The 19,875-nt window shown below is 36.2% G+C and overlaps 6 protein-coding genes across 18 annotated transcripts; 2 read left to right on the top strand and 4 right to left on the bottom strand.

Annotated features, from left to right (window-relative positions):
• Positions 1 to 55: 55 nt before the first annotated feature.
• LOC131666819 (glyoxylate reductase/hydroxypyruvate reductase-like) lies at positions 56 to 2,058 on the top strand. 5 transcript variants are annotated; one of them, XM_058939771.1, is made up of 7 exons: positions 56 to 299; positions 618 to 705; positions 766 to 887; positions 956 to 1,145; positions 1,211 to 1,374; positions 1,450 to 1,740; positions 1,920 to 2,058. In XM_058939771.1, exons 2-7 carry the CDS (start codon positions 623 to 625, stop codon positions 2,033 to 2,035), a joined length of 966 nt encoding a protein of 321 aa, XP_058795754.1. In that variant the 5' UTR covers positions 56 to 299; positions 618 to 622; the 3' UTR covers positions 2,036 to 2,058. The 5 variants fall into 5 exon arrangements, with proteins under 5 accessions (XP_058795754.1, XP_058795753.1, XP_058795755.1 ...); XM_058939770.1 differs by having other exon boundaries at positions 56 to 510; positions 574 to 705; XM_058939772.1 differs by having other exon boundaries at positions 56 to 705; positions 956 to 1,030; positions 1,103 to 1,145.
• A 33-nt stretch (positions 2,059 to 2,091) lies between these two features.
• Positions 2,092 to 3,313, bottom strand: LOC131666821 (ragulator complex protein LAMTOR3-A). Its single transcript, XM_058939779.1, has 3 exons — positions 3,173 to 3,313; positions 2,748 to 2,975; positions 2,092 to 2,671 (listed from the first exon to the last, which is right to left on the bottom strand). The coding sequence occupies exons 1-3, from the start codon at positions 3,179 to 3,181 to the stop codon at positions 2,534 to 2,536; spliced, it is 375 nt and encodes a 124-aa protein (XP_058795762.1). The 5' UTR covers positions 3,182 to 3,313; the 3' UTR covers positions 2,092 to 2,533.
• Positions 3,314 to 3,904: 591 nt separating this feature from the next.
• LOC131666773 (erlin-1-like) lies at positions 3,905 to 5,175 on the bottom strand. The gene is made up of 4 exons (XM_058939669.1): positions 5,068 to 5,175; positions 4,781 to 4,970; positions 4,438 to 4,696; positions 3,905 to 4,343 (listed from the first exon to the last, which is right to left on the bottom strand). Exons 1-4 carry the CDS (start codon positions 5,173 to 5,175, stop codon positions 3,905 to 3,907), a joined length of 996 nt encoding a protein of 331 aa, XP_058795652.1.
• On the bottom strand, positions 5,071 to 11,484 carry LOC131666814 (SET domain-containing protein SmydA-8-like). Of its 5 annotated transcripts, XM_058939757.1 has the most exons (10): positions 11,310 to 11,484; positions 10,917 to 11,145; positions 10,609 to 10,836; positions 10,243 to 10,548; positions 9,780 to 10,067; positions 9,504 to 9,714; positions 9,176 to 9,446; positions 5,461 to 5,817; positions 5,282 to 5,371; positions 5,179 to 5,209 (listed from the first exon to the last, which is right to left on the bottom strand). In XM_058939757.1, exons 1-8 carry the CDS (start codon positions 11,381 to 11,383, stop codon positions 5,757 to 5,759), a joined length of 1,668 nt encoding a protein of 555 aa, XP_058795740.1. In that variant the 5' UTR covers positions 11,384 to 11,484; the 3' UTR covers positions 5,179 to 5,209; positions 5,282 to 5,371; positions 5,461 to 5,756. The 5 variants fall into 5 exon arrangements, with proteins under 5 accessions (XP_058795742.1, XP_058795740.1, XP_058795739.1 ...); XM_058939759.1 differs by lacking the exon at positions 5,461 to 5,817 and having other exon boundaries at positions 5,071 to 5,209; positions 5,282 to 5,336; XM_058939756.1 differs by lacking the exon at positions 5,179 to 5,209 and having other exon boundaries at positions 5,280 to 5,336.
• Positions 11,485 to 11,780: 296 nt separating this feature from the next.
• On the bottom strand, positions 11,781 to 14,796 carry LOC131666813 (SET domain-containing protein SmydA-8-like). The gene is given in 8 exon segments (XM_058939755.1): positions 11,781 to 12,374; positions 12,377 to 12,458; positions 12,545 to 12,755; positions 12,996 to 13,222; positions 13,315 to 13,485; positions 13,579 to 13,829; positions 14,073 to 14,336; positions 14,611 to 14,796. Coding segments are annotated over 8 exon segments (1,674 nt in total). The 5' UTR covers positions 14,782 to 14,796; the 3' UTR covers positions 11,781 to 12,077.
• A 219-nt stretch (positions 14,797 to 15,015) lies between these two features.
• Positions 15,016 to 19,870, top strand: LOC131666818 (voltage-dependent anion-selective channel-like). Of its 5 annotated transcripts, none has more exons than XM_058939768.1 (6): positions 15,016 to 15,170; positions 17,737 to 18,059; positions 18,254 to 18,375; positions 18,445 to 18,553; positions 18,650 to 18,858; positions 19,217 to 19,870. In XM_058939768.1, exons 2-6 carry the CDS (start codon positions 17,740 to 17,742, stop codon positions 19,306 to 19,308), a joined length of 852 nt encoding a protein of 283 aa, XP_058795751.1. In that variant the 5' UTR covers positions 15,016 to 15,170; positions 17,737 to 17,739; the 3' UTR covers positions 19,309 to 19,870. The 5 variants fall into 5 exon arrangements, with proteins under 5 accessions (XP_058795751.1, XP_058795747.1, XP_058795748.1 ...); XM_058939764.1 differs by lacking the exon at positions 15,016 to 15,170 and adding an exon at positions 16,682 to 16,805 and having other exon boundaries at positions 19,217 to 19,869; XM_058939765.1 differs by lacking the exon at positions 15,016 to 15,170 and adding an exon at positions 16,684 to 16,801 and having other exon boundaries at positions 19,217 to 19,868.
• Positions 19,871 to 19,875: the final 5 nt, after the last annotated feature.

The raw sequence follows: 19,875 nt of genomic DNA, 5'->3' as shown, positions 1-19,875 counted from the left end.
AAATTTGATATAGTAAAACGTATGAGTTTTTACTTTGTCCTAACATGTTTCTTGCAACCTTTCTTCAACCTTGACTATAGAGTTGCGTTACATTTTTATAAAAATGCCAAGAGTCAAGAACTTCACGTATTCTATTATCTAATTAGAAACTTGTAAATTTTACTATGGTCTACATAAAATAGTATAGTAAGAGGGATTGCGCTTGCGCATAAGATTCGCTTATATAAGAGTCCGCTGTCATTTGGCACGCACATGTACACGTTAGTATATATAGCGAATTGATTGGAAACAAGTGTTAGGTACATGTATATAGATTTTTACGCTATTTGGTTAAAATCTCGTATAAATGGTAGATTTATTTTTTTCTGCTTTTTAGTTTACTCAGTTGTGATGCTTATATTTTTACCACTTCAAATAATAAATATATATTATTCGTTTAATTTATAAGAAAACAATAGTAGAGTTATTTTTATAATCGTTTCTCGTACACTTGATTCGTTTATGTTTAAAGTAAGTTATTAGAGTTCCTGATTTGAATACTTACATAAGCTCAAGGATATTTAATATGTGCAGTATCCTAATTATACGGCATAGTAATACAAAAATTGCCAATATAGTTACAATGGCGTCAGCTGGCGCGAGACCGCGAGTGCTGGTGGTTCACAACGACACACCTCAGTCTGCTTTAGATTTATTAAAGACAAAGTATGTTTGTTGCTCTCCTAATACGTTGTCAAGTATTGTCACTTAACTGTGAATTTCCAGATGTGATGTTACACTTATGAGAAGTAATTGGCCCACGACGAATGAAATATTAAAAGTAATTCCTGAACATGATGCTCTTTTTGGAGTGGTTCCTATTGATGCCAAATTTCTAGATGCTGCGGGTAGTTGTTTGCAGAAAAAAAATCGTTAAATTTAAATCTTGCCCAATACTGTTAATTTGCGTTTGTAGGAAATCGATTGAAAATAATTTCAACTCCAACTGCCGGTTTTGATCATTTGCACGTCGCTGAAATTAAAAAGCGAGGTATTAAAATTGGACATACTCCGAAAATTCTGTCGGCAGCAGTGGCTGAAACTGCAGTATTCTTATTGTTAGGTGCAGCTAGACGCGCTCACGAAGGACGTTTGCAACTTGAACAGTAGGTCTAGAAAACAAATAAATAAAATGAAACAAGTATATTAAAGTCGATTTCATTGCTATTAGAGGAAAGACTGGATCTGGATTTTCTTGGCTGTTAGGTCACGATTTGCGAAACAAAACTGTAGGAATTGTCGGACTAGGTAACATTGGCGTTGAAATTCTTAAAAGGTTGAAGCCTTTCGAGATAAAAAAGTTCGTTTATACTGGCCATTCACGAAAACAGATTGGTAAGGATCAACATGTAAACTTTTGAGAAAAAACTAACATTTGACGTAAAGAATGATCTGATTTCTGTTCTCTAGGAGATGAACTTGGTGCTGAATTTGTATCTTTGGATGACCTCCTTAAACAGAGTGATTTCGTTATCGACAGCGTACCTCTGAATTCAGAAACAGAAGAAATGTTTGATGATGATGCTTTTAAAAAAATGAAAAAGACTGCTGTTTTTGTAAACATCGGTCGAGGCAAGACCGTTCATACGGATGCTTTGGTCAGAGCTTTGAAAAACGCAACGATTTTCGCTGCTGGACTTGATGTTACTGAACCAGAACCATTACCAGTGGATCATGAACTACTGCAGCTCCCGAACGTAGGTAAGTCATTCGTTACGTTTTTTATAAAAATTGTATCGTTGATTGATTAGCGATGAAACACGTAAAGTACTTTCCTTCAATTTCATTTATATTTCGTTTGCATAATATTTAACCATATAACTTTTTATGTGGTTATCATAAAATAGCATATAAATTTCACATTACTTATATATTTACAGTAATCGTCCCTCACATGGGTACACAAACCATTGAGACAGAAAATGACATGGCCATAGCAGCTGTTCAAAATATACTCTATAGTTTTGATGGCAAGCCTTTGCTTTATGAAATCTGATTATTTGGCATAGAGAATATTCCAATAATTCTATCAGTGATACAAACATGTATATTTACACAGTTAATGCGATAAGCACAGTATAATCATTTTTCTAGTAGTATTTTAATATTTTTATAACTCTTTAATATGTATGTATTAAAAAATATTAGCAAGTAAAATAAAACATTCTATATCTGAATACCTTAATTGATTACAAATAAACATAAATTTCCATTGTACAAAGTTTAGCTTACAATTATTCCATTCTCATAAAGCGATGCTGCATTGCCACAATAGTACATTACCTAACTTGCTTCACTTGGGTGTAAATCTTACATGAGACAAACAAAAATCTACTTTCTTAAGCTAATTAAATAATGTACTAGTTCCAAAATGTCAATGTATACAATATTTTATCATCTACTAGCTAATGCAAAATAATAAGTCTTTTATCACAATGCCACACTCATGGGTGATATGTATTAATTATCACCCATAGTGGACAACAGGCAACCATCAGGCATCCACAACGGCATTTTTCAATTGGCTGAGCACAGGATCAATTTTCTTTTCCAAATCAAGAATTTGGCCAGTATTACAATTGTGACTTGCAATGAAACTTACTACAAGTGGTAATTTATTCATTTGCACAACCTTGAACATCATACAAAATCCTTTTATTTAACACTAAAGTTAAATTTCATTATATAAAAATTTGGAGCAACATTACCTGATAACTGCTGTACATACAAATAACCGTATTGTTTTTCCCAAGACCTAATTTACTTCCTTGATCAGTTGCCATTCCAAAAGTAGAAAGAAAACTTGCTCTCATTGCTAATTCTGGAGCTTTATCATTAGCTACATAAACAGCTGGCACTCCGTCTCTGTCTGTGATCAAAATACTGTGCAAACCTTCTACTCGATTCAATAAACCTAACAGAAACTTTTTCAGATCCTGAAAAATATTGGTATTACTTTTTAGTCAATATCAATATATTTAGAACAATATTTATTTAGCATTTTAATGAATATTAGGTAAAACCAAATGTCAGCATTACTAGTAAATAGATAAAACAAAATATTATAACCTTAAATTAAAATAGAAATAATTTTCTCATTAAAATGAAACGCTTCAATGTGGTATGTACTTACTGCAGTCATATTTGTCAATTGCAGATAATTTTAAACTGATTTATCAATATTTTTTTATACAGTTATTATAAATCTTCAAATAACGTGATTTTTTTACAGCAACTTACAAAGTTGGTAGCAAGAGTTCACGTATCACTTTCAGTGACAAACTGACGACTGACATTAGTGACAGTTGACAGTGTCTTTATTACTTTGGTACTCCAACTTGAGCAATAATCGTGAGCAAAATTTGTATTTGAAGGGTCGCGGTATGGTATGTCAAAAATTACAACAACAAAATTAAAATATTTTTATTGAAATCTATCTTACTCATAAAATCGAGTACTAAAATGTGATAAAATTTGCAGAACCGATTTGAATTAGTTTGAAAAATAATAACACAGTAATTTGGAAAATTGATACGAACAATAGCATATTCGCTTTATTCATGTATACATATTTTTTGATAAATCATAAGTAATATAAATAAAATGATCTACAAGTAATCAAGGATGACATAACGGTATACATAACACTGTATACACTTTTTCAAATCCACACAAAAAAGTTATAAAAAGAAATTTAAAGTCATTGTTGAATTGTTAGTAGATAACTCAGAAGTGAGCAATACTGAAATCACATAATTTCCTTTGTGTTTGAAAACAATACATGTGCACTATTAACATTTGAAGTATAATTGCATCAATTGTCTAAAAATATAGAATTATTTAACTGCCCATTTTTTCTGTGAAGTTACTCAGTGACCGTTTCATCTTTTCCTAAGGCAATACCATGGACTGGACTCATTGATTTCTCACCACAGCCACCAAGTGAAAACATCTTAGGAATATCTGGCCCATAGAACACTTTAGCATTTTGTGATAAGGCCTTGTATTTTTCAAGTTCTAGATATTCTTTTGTTAATAGCAATTTATTTGCCTCAGCTTGCTTTGCCATTTGATAATAATCTGCATCGGAACGACTCTTTTCTCTTGCTAGATGCATTTCATCCTCTATGGCTGCCATACGTTGAAGTGATTCTTTTTCCATGATTTTCTGATTGTATTGGATTTTCGCTACTTGAGCTTCTTTTTCAGCTTCAATTATAGCCTTCTTTCTATCAGTTTCAGCATCTTTTTCAACAACTTTTTGATGTTGAGTTGAAATTAACAATTTTGTTTTCTCTGCTTCCCTTTACATACATACATTAAGAAGATCAATAAGAAACATAAGTTTTCAACAATAATTTGCTATGTTTTATAATAATTATAAATATATTTTCTTACATAAGCTCATAATTTTTCCTAATGGTTTCAGGAATCTTCGGTTTAGTTACTCTTACACCTAAGACACTTAAGCCTGGAGCCATTTCATTTAGATCTCTTTGTAAAGCAGTCTTCAGATTTTCATCAATTTGATCAAATAAATCAATGTAAACCTCATGTAATGTGTGAACAGAACAAAATTGATTTAACTCATGATGAATCTTATTGAATATTAAGGATCTATCATAATCAGCTGTATAATTTCTTACAATGTTATACACTGAAAATATTTAAAGATAATTTTGAATGTCCACAAAGAACAAAAGCAACAGGAGATCATAAATATAAATTTTTATTTACATACCACTGCCAGCATCTAATACATTTACAACTTCTATTCTATCAAAGTAAATCATAACACCGCCACTAGTCCCACAAGGAACATTTTTTATCTCATCTGTTTGTAAAGTCACTTGGACTGGTTTGAACGTTGTTAAAAGTGGTATCATCATATGGAATCCTGGAGTACTAACATGAGGTAATAATGCACCTCCCTAAAAATCAAAATGTGAAAAGTGTGAATTTATTGAAAACAACAGATTAACCATTAGATTAATGAGTATTCAAGTATGGAACTATTTTAATACTCACTCTGAAATAAACACCAACATAACCTTCTTCAATACGATGTAAAGAAAAATTGAAAACAACTGCTAGGCAGATCAAAAAGCACATACCAATAATTTTTTGATCAATCATTTTAAATTAGGTTTTTAGTAAAAAGAATTTCAACCTGAAATGAGAGAAAGAGTTAGGTTAAAAATAAATGTCACACACGTGCACGTGTGTATGAATTATATATTACCAATGAAAAGTATTCTCATCGATGTGTTATCATTTTCAGTCAAATCAGCTTACAACTGCAATAGACATGTCAATGTTTATAACTGTACATCTGTGGAATGATGAGGTTAAGCACGCGTGACAGCATGTTTCTATGTTTATGAATATCAATACTAAATAGTTTGAACGGTAATATCTTACCAACAAATAATGGCTCCCAGCTCCGCATATTGGGTATTTTTGAAATAAAACAAAAAATAGAAAGAATTTTGACAAAATTAATGTGTGTTAAATTATACTATCACTGCCGTGCACGCATCGTCGTTTTTAATTAAGCAGACTGAAATCTGAAAGCAATTATGTATAGTAAGCTGCCAAGTGACAGACTGACCCATGAACTGCGACCTGACACTCCTGACAGTGGTTAAGGTCGATAGTTAGATAGCTCCTCGCACATAATCATAGGTAGCTGCCGGGAAACATTCAAATGATTTCGTCTACGTACCTAGGTATAATATCGACCGTATGTAGTAACTATGCGTAGCGGCAACTTGTTTTCTGGAATTTTGCAATACCAAAGGGTTTTCGGTGAGAAATCGTCCCAGATGCACATTGACATGAGTGATGATATTCATTAAAGTAGTAAAAATATATAGTTGCCGTAATAATGTTCCGCAACAATTGCCTATAAAGTTCCCGGTATGTTATGTGAATTCAAACTTTGGAAAGGTATACTCATGGTTGAAAAATTAATTCATAAAATAATTTTTATTGAAATAATGGTCGACATTCCTGGGACGTTTTATGAATCCCGATCAATGTATCCGCAATAGTTTTTCTCGTAGGTCCAAATTATGTATGTATTATAAGAAATAAATACGAAGAAGTTAACAATCATTGGAACTTTAATATCTGTCCACATACCGTGGGCTTGTTAAGGAAAAAAATATTTTATTTATTAATTACATTAAAATGTAATTATTAAATAAAATATTCTCTTATGTACTCTCCGATCGTTCGCACAGCTACGTTCCCAGCACATTTTCAAAGTTTGAATCCGGTAACGTACCGGCAACCTTCTAAGTAATTGTGGAATGTGCCTGCAATATTTTCTTTCCAGTTTCCACACTAAGAGAATATTCCTGCAATGTTCTTGTTCCGTGTGTTTTAGAACCCCCCAGAACATTCGTACAGTTCATCATCTACATCTGTGTACATATTCTGTGGCTTAAGAAGTTAAGAAGAAGGGCGTCATGGAAACGTATACAGCATATACAGTCTCCATGATGGGCGTATTTTGCGACTTTTTAAACCAGTGAATACGTATGGGGAGATAGATGGTGAATTATACTAATGTTCCGGGAGGTTCAAAGTCACATGGAATAAGAATATCAGTAGAAAGACTCTAAAGACCCTAACGGACATTGTTGCCCATGCAGGTTTGTCGTATCTCATTTGGTATTCCCTGTAATAACCTAGTATCCGCTTATAAAAAAGTGATGGATACCATGTTGAAGTATTTTATTCGCAGTGAATTGATTGGCTGAGATTTGGTCACGTGTTATATTGTTATGTGGTGGCAAATAACCGTATGTATGGTTTCGATACTGGTTATTTTGAAGACAATGAAAGTAAAAAAAAAAGATTGCACTATTGTTGTTTTAACGCTCATTTTTTGAAACTATTATCAGCGAGTAGTACGTTCCAAGCAAGCCAGACATCAGACGCTGAAAAGTTCCCGAAACAGCAGTTTGTATGCGACTTTCAGTCTTTCTCACGCAAACGATTAACTGCGCGGTTCCTCGCTCTCGGCAACTTCGATACGGATCGACCTCCAGACGAAATGTGCATGTAAGTTGATGCTGTTTCCCGTGAAGAGTGAGACAAAAGCACATCGCGAAAGTGGGAGAGACACAGTCCTCTTCTCTCATGCTCTCGCGAGAATTGCTGAATAGGATAAGGAACGACTCGCGAAGCTGAATGAGCAATTAGCCCATTGTCCGATGACATTAGTTATCATGCCAGTGGGCGGGCTATTACTGACTTTTTTTTTATTGTGGAGAGGACTGGAGGGCACTCCACGATCCCGAGCGAAACAGTAATGAGCTACGCGAAACGTCTAAATCTCTAGAAAGATTAACAGTGTAATACTAATAAAGAAATATATAAAAATATATATTTAAATATACATTTAAATTATATATATATTTATCGATACCATTAAAAATTAGTACAGTTTCAACTCAAGCTGAAACATTTCGCTAATTCCTCTCGACTTGAGAAGTATGACTGACTGTGAGCGGTGCTTTAGGCACATTTCACTATTCTCGTCAACGCCGGACTAGAGTTTGATAAATCGTAGGAGAAACTACAGGCCAAAGGTAGCGAAAGGTAATTCGCCACGACAGGTTTTTCCTTTCGATAATTCTGCCTACCTTCACTCGCTCTAGACCGATTTTCCCAGTAAATTACGGATATATTCGAAAAAGGGAAAATAAATATTTGTAAATTCTGGACGTAACAGCGAGTAAATTGTTTTGTAGAAACAAAAGGTTATTCTTTGATATCTTTCTAATTATTTTTTATTACTATAATCGATAATCTGGTTTTTGAATGTGTAAGATTGAAATAAATCTATTGTCGCAATATTTATTTAACGAATGGCATAGATTTTTGAATAATTTGACCCGCGTAGTTGAAAAGAACTAAAAAATTATTACAGTCTTGGATAATTATGATAAATCATGAATTTCGAAATGTGAATCTTTCATCAAAATATATTTTTCTTCTACGATATGCGTTTTATAAAAAAAATCCAAAATCCATTGTTAAAAAAGAATTGGCATTAAAGATCTTTATCAATATAATCAGAAATGATAAAAATGATAAAGAATGCGCGAAGCGCGTTTGATATCATTAGTACTTTGGCCAAATTTTCACAAATCAAATTCTCGGTACGTGACTGCTATGGTCGATGTTATCTAGGTAAGAGCTAATTCTATACTACCACGTGTATATGTCGAACTAATTGATTTTTCCATATGGAATGCATTGCAAATAAGTGTTTGCGTACGCGACGGTTTTTTTCCGTTCTGTTTTTATTATATAACAAGGTCGATGTTTTTATAAAGAAAAATATTAATTCTTTTACTGATACAGTGTAATTATGAAGCTGTAAAAGCAGCTATTTTGGCTATTCGTCTCACTAGTTAATTTACATTTTGATTTGATATGAGCTAGATTTTAAGATATGGGAAATAAATTGAAAAAAATAATTTATTACGGACCGTACTTAGATAATTATGATAAGAATTAGACGCATAACAAGAATGCCCTGGCAGATTTCTAAAATTTTCATTCGTGCAGCTCAATCAAAATCAATGAATCTTAAAACGTGAAAAGGACATTCGATGTTCAAGTAAAATAGGGTACGGCATATCGAATGGGATTAATGACTCCCCCGTTTTTTGTAAAAAAGTGAATTTTCAACTTGGATTTTTATACTGCTTCCTGACATATGAAAGAAACTATATATGACTTTTGATCGCTTATCATTAACTAAAAAATTATTTTTTATCGAAAAATAGTAAAAACCAATAGTCTATACATTAAGAATCAAGTAATTTTAAATAGTAGTGTAGATGAATCTGACCTGCTATGAATGTCATGATATATTTGTGATATAATTTTGTATGTTCTTTGTAAAAAAGTATTTAAAATAAGTATTTAAAATGTTATGCGCATCTGTTAAAATGAGACGCTATGAGAATTTGGCCATTACACGTTTGAAAATAAGCACTTTTGGTAGAAAACATAAAGCACAGCGAGCACAGCGAGTTTCCATAAGACCATCGTATAAATCGCAAAAAATACATGCGAAGCTAGTCTTTAATCGATCATATTATTTTTACTTTACTTTGGTATTTTGTCACGCGTATTATTTTCTGACAAAGCTTTTGCATCGGCAACACTCTGCGCAACAATTTTCAGGTCCTGCAATGCACGCTTGGCCAACTGGCCTTCCGGCGTATTTATTGGCTCCAAAAGTAACATCGTTAACGAGCGCTTCAAACAGCTATGAGAATCCTCCAATTGGGACAATAATTCTTGAGCCGATAGTTGACGCGAGGTATAGCCGCGTTTTGCTAAAATTGCAATTGGAAGGTGCATTTCATACAGCAGAATTCCTGCAAAAAACGAGCAATTATCCTGAGAGTATTGTTTCATGTCTTTAATTAACAAACCTTTCAGTCTCGAAATGCCCGGTTCAACGATTTCTAAAACCTCGAGTAATTCACGCTCCATAGCTAACATTTTCTCTAATGTTTTCTTTTGAGGATTGATGCTCGTCAATTCATTTCTGTAAACCGCTAGTATTTTTTGCTTCAAGCACAACATGAGATAGTGATTTGCGTGAAAAGTAAGTGATAATTTTTTCAATAGCTTTTCCATTTTCTGTAAAAAATTACGATTTCTTTGGTAACGAATATGAAATAATCATGTACAAGGGAAAGGCCCACCTTCTGATCTGATTCGTCCACTTGATCTATCAGTTGATTAGCTAGAGTAATAGTAGTTCTTATCAAACAACCATAGAATATGCTTTTGCACTTCTGACAGACCCACTTTGTTTTTTGATCATAAGGATCCAGATCCAGTGGTTTCTGCATAGCCACGTAGCTCTTTCGACAACGTGGACAGACAAGGCAGCTGAGATATGTGCCATTTTCCAGTGGATCTGTGCATGCATCACATTGACATCGGAAATACTTTCCGACTTGCAAGTGGTCTTGCCTGCTTGCAGTTCCCTGTGAATACGAGGTAAATAATGGTTATATATGTATATGCGCGCGAAATACAAATATACGTTATCGTAATTAGTAGGCAGATATGAGTGGGGTCGACACTATTTCTACGGAATTAGATTACAAAACATTCAATAGGCGTTCGAGCCGTAAGCATAGCTCCGACCAAACTACAAACCACGAGGGACGACGTGTAATTGAAGGTAATGAGATCGCCGGCCGTGAGGGGCAGCGCAGCGTACACGGTCATGCGGAAATGCTCGTCGACGCTGATGTGAGCGTTAGGTCGACACGAGTGTGCCATGAGGGCAGCTCTACGAAAAAGACCACGCAGACCACCCTTTGTGATCCCCGTCGCAATCCCAATGGGGCCGGCTGGGCTGCGTAGCTCGAACGTGTTGACGTCGACGATGCCGCAGAGCTTCTGAAGCGATTCATCCTGGTTGTGTTCCGTTGGTGCATAGAGGCTGAACTTCTTGAAGACCTGCGAGTACAAGTGTACATGTCCTTCACTTAAATGACAATGCGGCTCTAGATGACTTACATTAACTATCCTAGTTTCGCAATCTTTCCAGACTGCAGTGTTTCTGCGTTCGTTTAGGTGCGCTTCCATGCTCATAAGGCTGTTCCAAACGCCATCGTCTTCATCTTTCAACAGCCAAAGCCGCAAGTGTAGTAATACACGCGCGAGCAGATTCAAGTTGTTGAGCAGCGAGGCCTGCTTCTCTCGGAAAACGTTGCATTCTCTTGCAGCGTGAAACCCAATTGCATCCTGTACGTGAGCCAGCGTTTGTCTATTTGATCATTTGGACCATTCTATCGAGTACGAATGTCAAAAGTATAAAGCCATACCTCGCAAATCTTGCTACACAGAGGCGCAACGTTGCATTTGGAGCAGCAGTAACGGGGCTTACCATTTCGAAAATCCGACAACGAGCGCATGCATCCGAAGCAACAAATGTTTGGCTCGTCGCAAATATCAGAACCCACGGCTAACGGCTCTTCGCGTAGTATCACTTCTCCAGGTGACAAATTTTTCGCAGCTAGCATATGCCTATAGCCAGATGAAGACAGCGAATGACTAGATAATATATATACTATATGCAGCGGCTTACATAGATGTACGCATAGGAAAACTGTCGCGTACGTTTGCCAAACGTTTTTCGTTAAAATTAATTTCATTGAATAATTTATAAAAGATCTGGTTTAATTTGAGGCCTTTAAAAACGATCATAAGAAATTTACCTGCCCAATTTTTTCGAATTGCCAATGGTATACTTGTCGCTCTGAGCCTTGTCACAACGTGTTTTTCTTTCCATCTCTTTTGTTCACTCTGATTTCTTAATCTTTTGTCATGAAATGAACGTCAAACTAAAAATACTTGGGATAGAATGTAGTCGAAAGCTCGCTGTTCGCGAAACATCTCTGATCTTCTCGTGACGATTCATCGAACTATTATTAGAGTGAAGAAGCGTACTTTGCTACAAGATGCACAGTCTTCTCTCTCTCTCTCTCTCTCTCTCTCTCTCTCTCTCTCTCTCTCTCTCTCTCTCTCTCTCTCTCTCTCTTCTCTCTCTCTCTCTCTCTCGCACACGCGCGCGCGCGCGCGCGTATAATTAGATTGAGGTAAGTGTAAGTGAGATTTAATCGACGAGATCCTACGTTCAAACTACACCGAGGCAATTATTGCAATCTATATAGATTGAGTGGTTGATTGATTAACTTGCTCTTTTTATTGTTTCAAGCTTATTGTACAAAAATCTACATTTATTTCTAAAACCGAACACTCATTCTTGCATTAATAACGAAAATTAATAATATTTGCAAGAAATAGATTACAACCAATATGCAGATACGGTAGTTGTGAGCGCCTATTATATCAAAGAAATCTTATGTTATAGTTTATTTGAATGATGGCGACCTAAATCGATCAGGTATACATAGGCGCGTATACAACGTATATAAAAAATAAACCATCTTTTGTGTGTGTGTGTGTGTGTAGCTAAACGAGATTTACAGGTCGTCAATGGAAGTTTGCAGCTGAGCCATCGCCTGTTTGGCGCCTTCAGCGATTTCAGCCTCAGGCGTGCCTTTCGGCTCCAACGACAAAATATCAGCAGCTTGCTTGAGTATTGCCATAGCCTCGATCATCTTGGACTTAAGGGCTGCGTTGTCGATAGTCGAGGCTGTCCACTGAGATCTGGCGATAAATAGCAGCGGAGCGTGCAGCTCGTAGAGAATAATGCCTCGCGAGCGCGACATCCCAGGCTCTACAATGTCGAGCACTTGCAAAAGTTGACGACACATGTCTCGACTTTGTGCTCTAGAACAATGTCCGGTAGATCTTCCAATAGATACTGCTCAACGCGCCCGTACAGCTGACACAGCGAGTACCTGTAATGGAGTTTTCGAGGTTTTCCAGGGCAAATCAAATCGGAAAACGGATTAACGAATAATTGACGGTCGAGAGTGTTACGCACTTGGTCATAATGAGAAAAGCGTGTCGGGGATGTAGTGCCGAGTGATACTTTTTAATGAACTGCTCTCTGACGTGAATAGCGTCAGGGCCGTCGGCCAGCGTATATACCTCCGCTTGATCCATATCCCCTTGGATGATTTTCTGTACTCTATTCACCGCCGCTCCCCTCGTTGAGAACTCGCAGTGCGTGCATTTCCATTGGCTGTCCGCATCTGCAAATGTGCATGTGTTATCGTTAATGTCCGCGTACAATCAACGACGATCCATCAGATGTATTGTTCACTGAAGCAATAAGGAAGCAAGACAAATGCTGGCTGACAATGTCTTTGACGAACGATTAATTTTTTGGCTTGATCGAAAGAGGCGCTCAAAGTCCAATTAGCGTCCCCAAAAGGTTGACTATTGCACTTGGACAAAAGCTCGACTTGCAAATACGAAAGTGCGAAGCGTACCGAGCGAATCGAGCGGCACAACTAGGCCGTTGTCGCACTTGTTGCACTTCAGGGAGGATATGTGGCTGCCGAGTTCCGTGGGATCGGCGCACCTGTGACACACGCACGCGAAGTACTTGCTCTCGAGCAAATGCTCGCGCCTCAGCATCGTTGGTAGCAAGGCGTGCGTGTAATTACCGAACAGCTCACCACCAAGCGGCACTCTCACTGCTGTCCTCAGGTAAATCCTGCGAACAAAGCCGACCAATTCGTCCGTTTATCGACGAGGAATAAGACCATCCTGACGTATAATTCGAGCATAATGTATTTTCATTCGTACTTGTAATTCTCGGCTGGGCAGACACTGTGGACAGTGTTGGAGACGCACGAGTGATTCATCATCGCCACTTTTGGGTACAAAGCTCTCGCGACAAAACCCTTATCCGATCTGACTTCGTGGCAGTTGACTTCGAGCACACCGCAAGCGGTCTGGATCTGTTCTTCGGAAAATCTGCAATCACGCGTTGCAGAGCTCTGCATATAGAAGAAATCTGAGAGCTGCTGATTTAGAACCAGCAAATGGCAGATTGGTTCCTTTTACTACCTTTCAAGCTTCAGACGATTTCTAATATACTCGACGACGTTCACGTGGTCGGTTTTCCATTGGTCCTTTTGACTTCTCTTCTTGTTGTGAGCCTCCATGCCTTTGACTTCGCTGTTCCATCTCTCGGCGTCTTTCTCCGCGGCCAGTAGCAGTCTTAACGGAGTTATGCACTCGTAGTGCGGCAATCCGTGTAGATGCTCTTCGCTCAGTGCCGATTCCAAGTCAAACTTCTCCCCCAATTTCGCGAAGATCTGTTCAGGTTGTCACGACAATCAATCTTTTCAACATTCAACAATATCTTTCTAGCAGGTCAGTTGGCTCTTTTACTTCTTTTCAAATGCTCTTATGCAATCTTAACCGTATAAGTATTGTGCAGAACAAATTGACAGCAACTCATACATATATTTTGCATTAAATTTCGCATAAATATCCAAAGCGATCAAATGAAAAATTAATAAAAATTAATAAAAAAGCGGCAAAAGATGCCGACTTGCCTCGCACTCGTAATCTTTGTGATGCGGATGGTTCTCGCATTCTGTCGAGCAGACAGGCCAGGCACATGTCGAGCACAACGGCTGACTATCCTCGGTCGGCGGCCATGGACTATAGCAGCCTAAACAAATGGGATAGGTAGAAGCTTTCGGTCCAACGACGAATGGCTGCTCGGTAAGAATCTCCTCACCCTCTTGTAATTCTCTGCTGGCTATCAAGTATCTGCCAACCTGGTCATTTCTTTGCATTTCGTAGGCCAGTTTTTCCTGTGACACATGATCTTACGTTTTATAATTTGCCAATGTAGATGCGTCAAGATTCTCTAAGTTCAGCCACTGTATAGAAGATATTAAAGTGATGAATAGTCACTTAAAAGCACACACAAAATAAATAAATGAAATAAAAATAGAGTGCGCATAACTGCGACTTGACCCATTCACTTTCTTTCTCTACGCGCACTCGTCGTCTCGTCACGTGCCCGTCTAATTATACACACAGGTTGCGCTTTATTTTCAATCAGATCAATTAACGCGCACTTACCGACATGATCGAGTAACTCTGTGTCTTCGTTAAACTGCGTTCACTACTGTATGATGGTTGAACCGTCACTGGAGCTTGCGCGCGGATGTGCCGTAGCTTTTTATAATCGAAATCCCCGCCAAATAAACAGGCGAGCACACGCATGGGCCAATAGTACAATCTAGATTGCATCTCATCTCCCTCTCTCTTTCGAGCGACTTCGAGTGTGTGGTATATAACTTGCTTCCCTCAGTATTTTTGGCTCCGAGAAATCTTTCGACCACGACAGAGAAACTTCCAACAGTTTCTCGCTCTCGCAGATTATAGTTTATTGATTCTGAGGCGCGAGCTATGTTACGAAAGCTTCGATGTTTTCAAACAAGTGGTGGAAAATGGTGGAACTTGCGGATTTGCAGGGCGCAAACTTTGATGCCGTTTGTTTTTCTTCGTCGATAAGAGCAGTTCCACTTCGACTGGCTTACTTTTCAAGATGTACGCGCTCTTTCCGTCCCGAAGCTACAGTACGGCCGTAACGAGAAGGCTCGAGTCCGAGGGAACCAACAAATCCAGTCAGCGGCGGGGTGAGTCGTTTTTACTTTTATTCTTGAATAGCATTCAAATCAAAATAACGTCATTTCGTGTCGGCATCAACGGTAGGACGTACCTGTCAAAGCCATATATTGATAGGTCCGATGGGTAGATTTGCCGCATTTCCGATTATTTTTTAATAGGATTCCTGTTCAAATCATATTAATCCAACGAATGAATAAGCTTCACTTTAATATTGAAGTATCATTCATTTTCGAGAATCATCATTGTACGGTGTCAATTCCAAATTTATTATCCTTTTACTTTTCTTTATCTACTGTTCTACTTTAATATTTATAGTGGATTAACATATCAACCCAAGTAGCAAGAATTGTTTCAACTTCTCATCTATTATGTTTACATTGTACATAAATTTAATGATAAAATAATATCCACGTAACATCATACCATATTCAGTCAAAAATTTTCTGTATCCTAATTACCATAGGCTAATGTAAATATTTCCTACTTTATTACCATAAAATATTAAAAACTGTTATAATATTTAATTTTCAATATTTTAGTAATAATTTGACATGAATAATTTGTCAATTTCTCAGCAAAGGTGATTATTTTTTCTTTTAACATTATTCATTATTTGTCCAAAATGTTCACGTTTTTGGCACAAGTGATGTATATGATGAACAACTCATTTCCATAATATTATAATAATAACGAAAGTCGGATGCATTTTTCAATTTGATCGAGAATTTAACTTATTCCATCTTCACAGTTTGGACGATTTATAGAAAACATACGCTGGACTTTTAGACACTTTTATCATTATAATTTCAATGCAGGTTAGACAGTGAGTGTTCTGATTACCGGCAGCTTAACGAATCAATGTATCAATTACCGGCATTTTAAAATGTATTCAATTTGTAAAGTTACAATAGGACATAAATATAATATCAAAATATTCAATATGCACTGCAGCACAATTTAAAACAGTTACACAACTGAAAAAATGGAAAAAAACATCCTTTATTTGCATTTGCTTTTTGACCGGTAATTGGCTTCAAGAAAAAGTCGAATGTACCGATATCCGGCCACTTTAATTTATACTTTGATTGTCAAAGAAATATATTTGATATTTTTATGTGATGAAACAAGTCGTAATCCATTAAATATATTGTATAGATTAATACCAAATCAATTATTGTGATTATACGTTGCCCAAATGTATTAAATTAAATTAAATTAAATTAAATGAAAGGGACCGGGCAGTGGGTGCAGTGGGGGTCGATAATAGGGACCGCTCACCCTATATATCACATCAAATTGTTTACCTTGTAATTTTTAACTTACTAATTAAATAATGAAACACGATGCAATAAATCAATATGATCATACCACAATTAATATAGTAAATTTTCAGTACTTTTTTTACCATCTTTCAAAAAGTGTGACATCTACGTAAGCGCTCATTTGCGCAAGCGCATATCGCGACTATACCGACTCTTAACTTAACTCTTGTACTCTACTCTATAATATCGGATATTCTATCCTCTCCTCTCTGCGTACGTACGCAGCACGTACACAGTCTGAACAGAATTCAGACGGAGTCTAACCAGGGTTGTTCCCTATTCGTGAATTATTCGACTCGGCCGATTGAAACTTGAGAGTAAGTAAGTAATCTTCAATTAGTGCTCAAAAACTGAGCACAACTAACGATGATTGTGTAACATTTGCGTGTAGAAATGACATGACAAAACGGGAGAAAAATTCGGAAGAATGAGCGGCCAAGCGGGAAGTATTCGTTGCCGGTATGCGCACGCTCCAGTAAAATGTCGTCTGCCGTGGCCATGATCCAAAGCGTGCCTTTGTGAATTATAACTGCCATTCGTCGTTACCTTATTGATATCTTTTATTTACAACGGTTCAGTAGTTCGCTTTCTTTTTATTCTAAAGAAAATTGCATGCGGGTTGAAACGGGAAAACGAGAGATTGCCCTTCACGCTTTCAATGAAAATTGATAATTTACGCCTTATGTAATAGTTAGGGCAGTTCAATACCGCCTCTTTCTAGTCTTAAGCTACCAGTCTTGTCGTTGAATCGACACTGCAAAACTTGAGAGAAGTATATGTTACAAGTTTTTAGTGTTTCATAGAATGACGAGAGGTAGGATTTAGGTAATAAGGTGAAGGTTAATCGACCGTGAAGAGGAGTGGCATCGATTTTCACTTGAACCGTCACAACGAAAGTTATACCAATAAAACAATCGACTCATTAAGATTTTCTGTGCTCACGACTGATTTTTTTTTAATAATTTCCTTGTACACCCATGTGTCAAACCGTTGCTTCCCTGATCAATTGATTTGACTCCTCTATCATTCAGCCATTAATTTGAAAGACTGCTGGTTTCCTTCATCATTGGTTTTATTTTATTCTCTTTATTGCCATTTTGTCACATGAAAAAGTATTCAATGTAATTAGGTCTACAAAGATAATAAGAATTATATTGTTATACTTAAGAAAATATTCCTCAAAAGTTATCTCAAGTTTCATTACCATATCTACTGCCATCTTGTTACTAAATCTAATTTTCTTATTCAATAGAAAATGTCTCCCCCAACTTATGGTGATCTTGGTAAGAATGCACGTGATGTATTTGGTAAAGGATACCACTTTGGTCTCTTCAAGCTTGACGTGAGGACTAAGACAGACTGTGGTGTTGAGTTCTCTTCTGGTGGTGTATCCAATCAGGATACCGGCAAAGTCTTTGGTACCCTTGAAAGCAAATACAAGGTTAAGGATTATGGCCTTACTTTTGTTGAAAAATGGAATACAGACAATACTCTTGGTGCCGATATTACTCTTGCTGATAAGCTACTCAAAGGTCTCACTATTGGTTACAGTTCCACTTTCTCTCCTCAAACTGGGTAAGTTTAAAGATATTTTGTCCAACAACTATCTTATTACTCGTTTATTCAGAATTCTTTTTTTTCAAATTTAATTATTCAGTTCACAGTAAATGTTTCTCTTTTTTCTATTTGCACAAAAAATGTTATACACTGAAAAGTAGATACAAATGTGAATGTGTATTACATTCAATCTTATTTTATTTTGTTTATAGACTCAAAACTGGCAAATTGAAGAGTACATATAAACATGAAAATGTTGCTGTCACTGCTGATTTTGATCTGAGTCTTTCAGCTGGCCCTCTGATCAATGCTACTTCTGTTATTGGATATCAAGGTAAGATTAATAAAATTATTTCAAACTTTTAACAATAAGGAGCACTACTTAATTTTTATTATATTACAGGTTGGTTAGCTGGATACCAAGTTGGTTTTGATTCTCAAACCAAGAAAGTTACAAAGAACAATTTTGCACTTGGCTTCAACGCATCTGATTTCCATCTTCACACATCTGTGTAAATGAACAAAATCAAATAAATTATAACAAATTTTATATTGAAAATGTTTTTTTTCTGCAGTACTAACAATATATAATATATTTATTGTTTTAGTGACAATGGTCGTGAATTCGGAGGATCAATATACCATAAGATCAATTCCAAACTTGATGGTGCTATTAATTTAGCTTGGAATTCTAGCAACAATGTAACACAATTTGGTCTTGGTACCAAGTATGATCTTGACAAGGACGTTAGTGTGAGGGCCAAGGTTAACTCTCAACTACAAATTGGTTTGGGATATCAGCAAAAATTGCACAGTGGTTAGTATACTTGAAATTTTTTTTGAATGATTTGTTTAAAAGTAGTCTAAGATTATTTTTATTGGTTTTTGGGGCATATAAAATTTATAAAAGCTGTTATGTAATAGAATGTGTTTGAGAGACATGAAGGAATCTTGAATCCTACGGTAGTTTGAGCAAACAGTCTACAGTTTGTTATTTATAGTGCCTCATATGCTAATTTATAAATAGGTTTTCACTTAGAGTGAACTCAAACTTAGTTACATCTTCATTTCGCACCTTTATGAACATTTAAATTAATTTATTGAAAATTCAAAATATTAGACTCCATTTATAAATACTTTTTTCAAAAATGTAAATTTAATTAATTATATTACAGGTGTTACTCTTACTCTTTCTGCAAACATTGATGGCAAGAATTTTGGATCTGGTGGTCATAAAGTTGGTCTGGCACTAGATTTGGAGGCTTAAGTCTCAAGATCAAAGTGAATCCTACCCCTTTCGAAAAAACATACTTCATTACACTTGCGTCATAATGAACATGTCTCAATCATGCTTCAGACCGGTCATTGCCTGTAATGTAATGTAATGTAGGTAGATTTGCCCTTGCAAAGGGTTACCTGAACTTTATTGCATATTGTATAAGGGACAGTTTATGTCGTTTGTTCACTCAGCCAGCTGGATGAAGATTGGAAGAGATGCGGTATGAAATGTGACGCAAATTAAAATTCTAATAAATGCAAGATTTAAAAATCTCCGTATTATACTGCTGTAAAAAGCAAATGATTTGTTAAATTTTAGACGTCAGCTTCATAGTATCAACACATTGACTCTAGTAAGATACGATATGGAACTATCCATAGCAACAATAAAGTTGAGACGAAAAATGAAAACAACTTGCATATTATGTTTTACTTTAAAATACATCTTTTCATTTTTTTTATGTGCATTTTCTGTAGGTCATTAATTTTTGTAGTATCGTATGTACATTGATGATACTCCTGTGGAATCACCCATACACATTTAGTTTTCTGACTG

This window comes from Phymastichus coffea, unplaced genomic scaffold (assembly GCF_024137745.1).
Source record: "Phymastichus coffea isolate CEN01 unplaced genomic scaffold, Cenicafe_Pcof_1.1 PCOF00061, whole genome shotgun sequence".
Lineage (NCBI taxonomy): Eukaryota > Metazoa > Arthropoda > Insecta > Hymenoptera > Eulophidae > Phymastichus > Phymastichus coffea.
The sequence above is the reverse complement of the archived record's forward strand: the minus strand, read 5'-3'. Positions and strand labels throughout refer to the sequence as shown.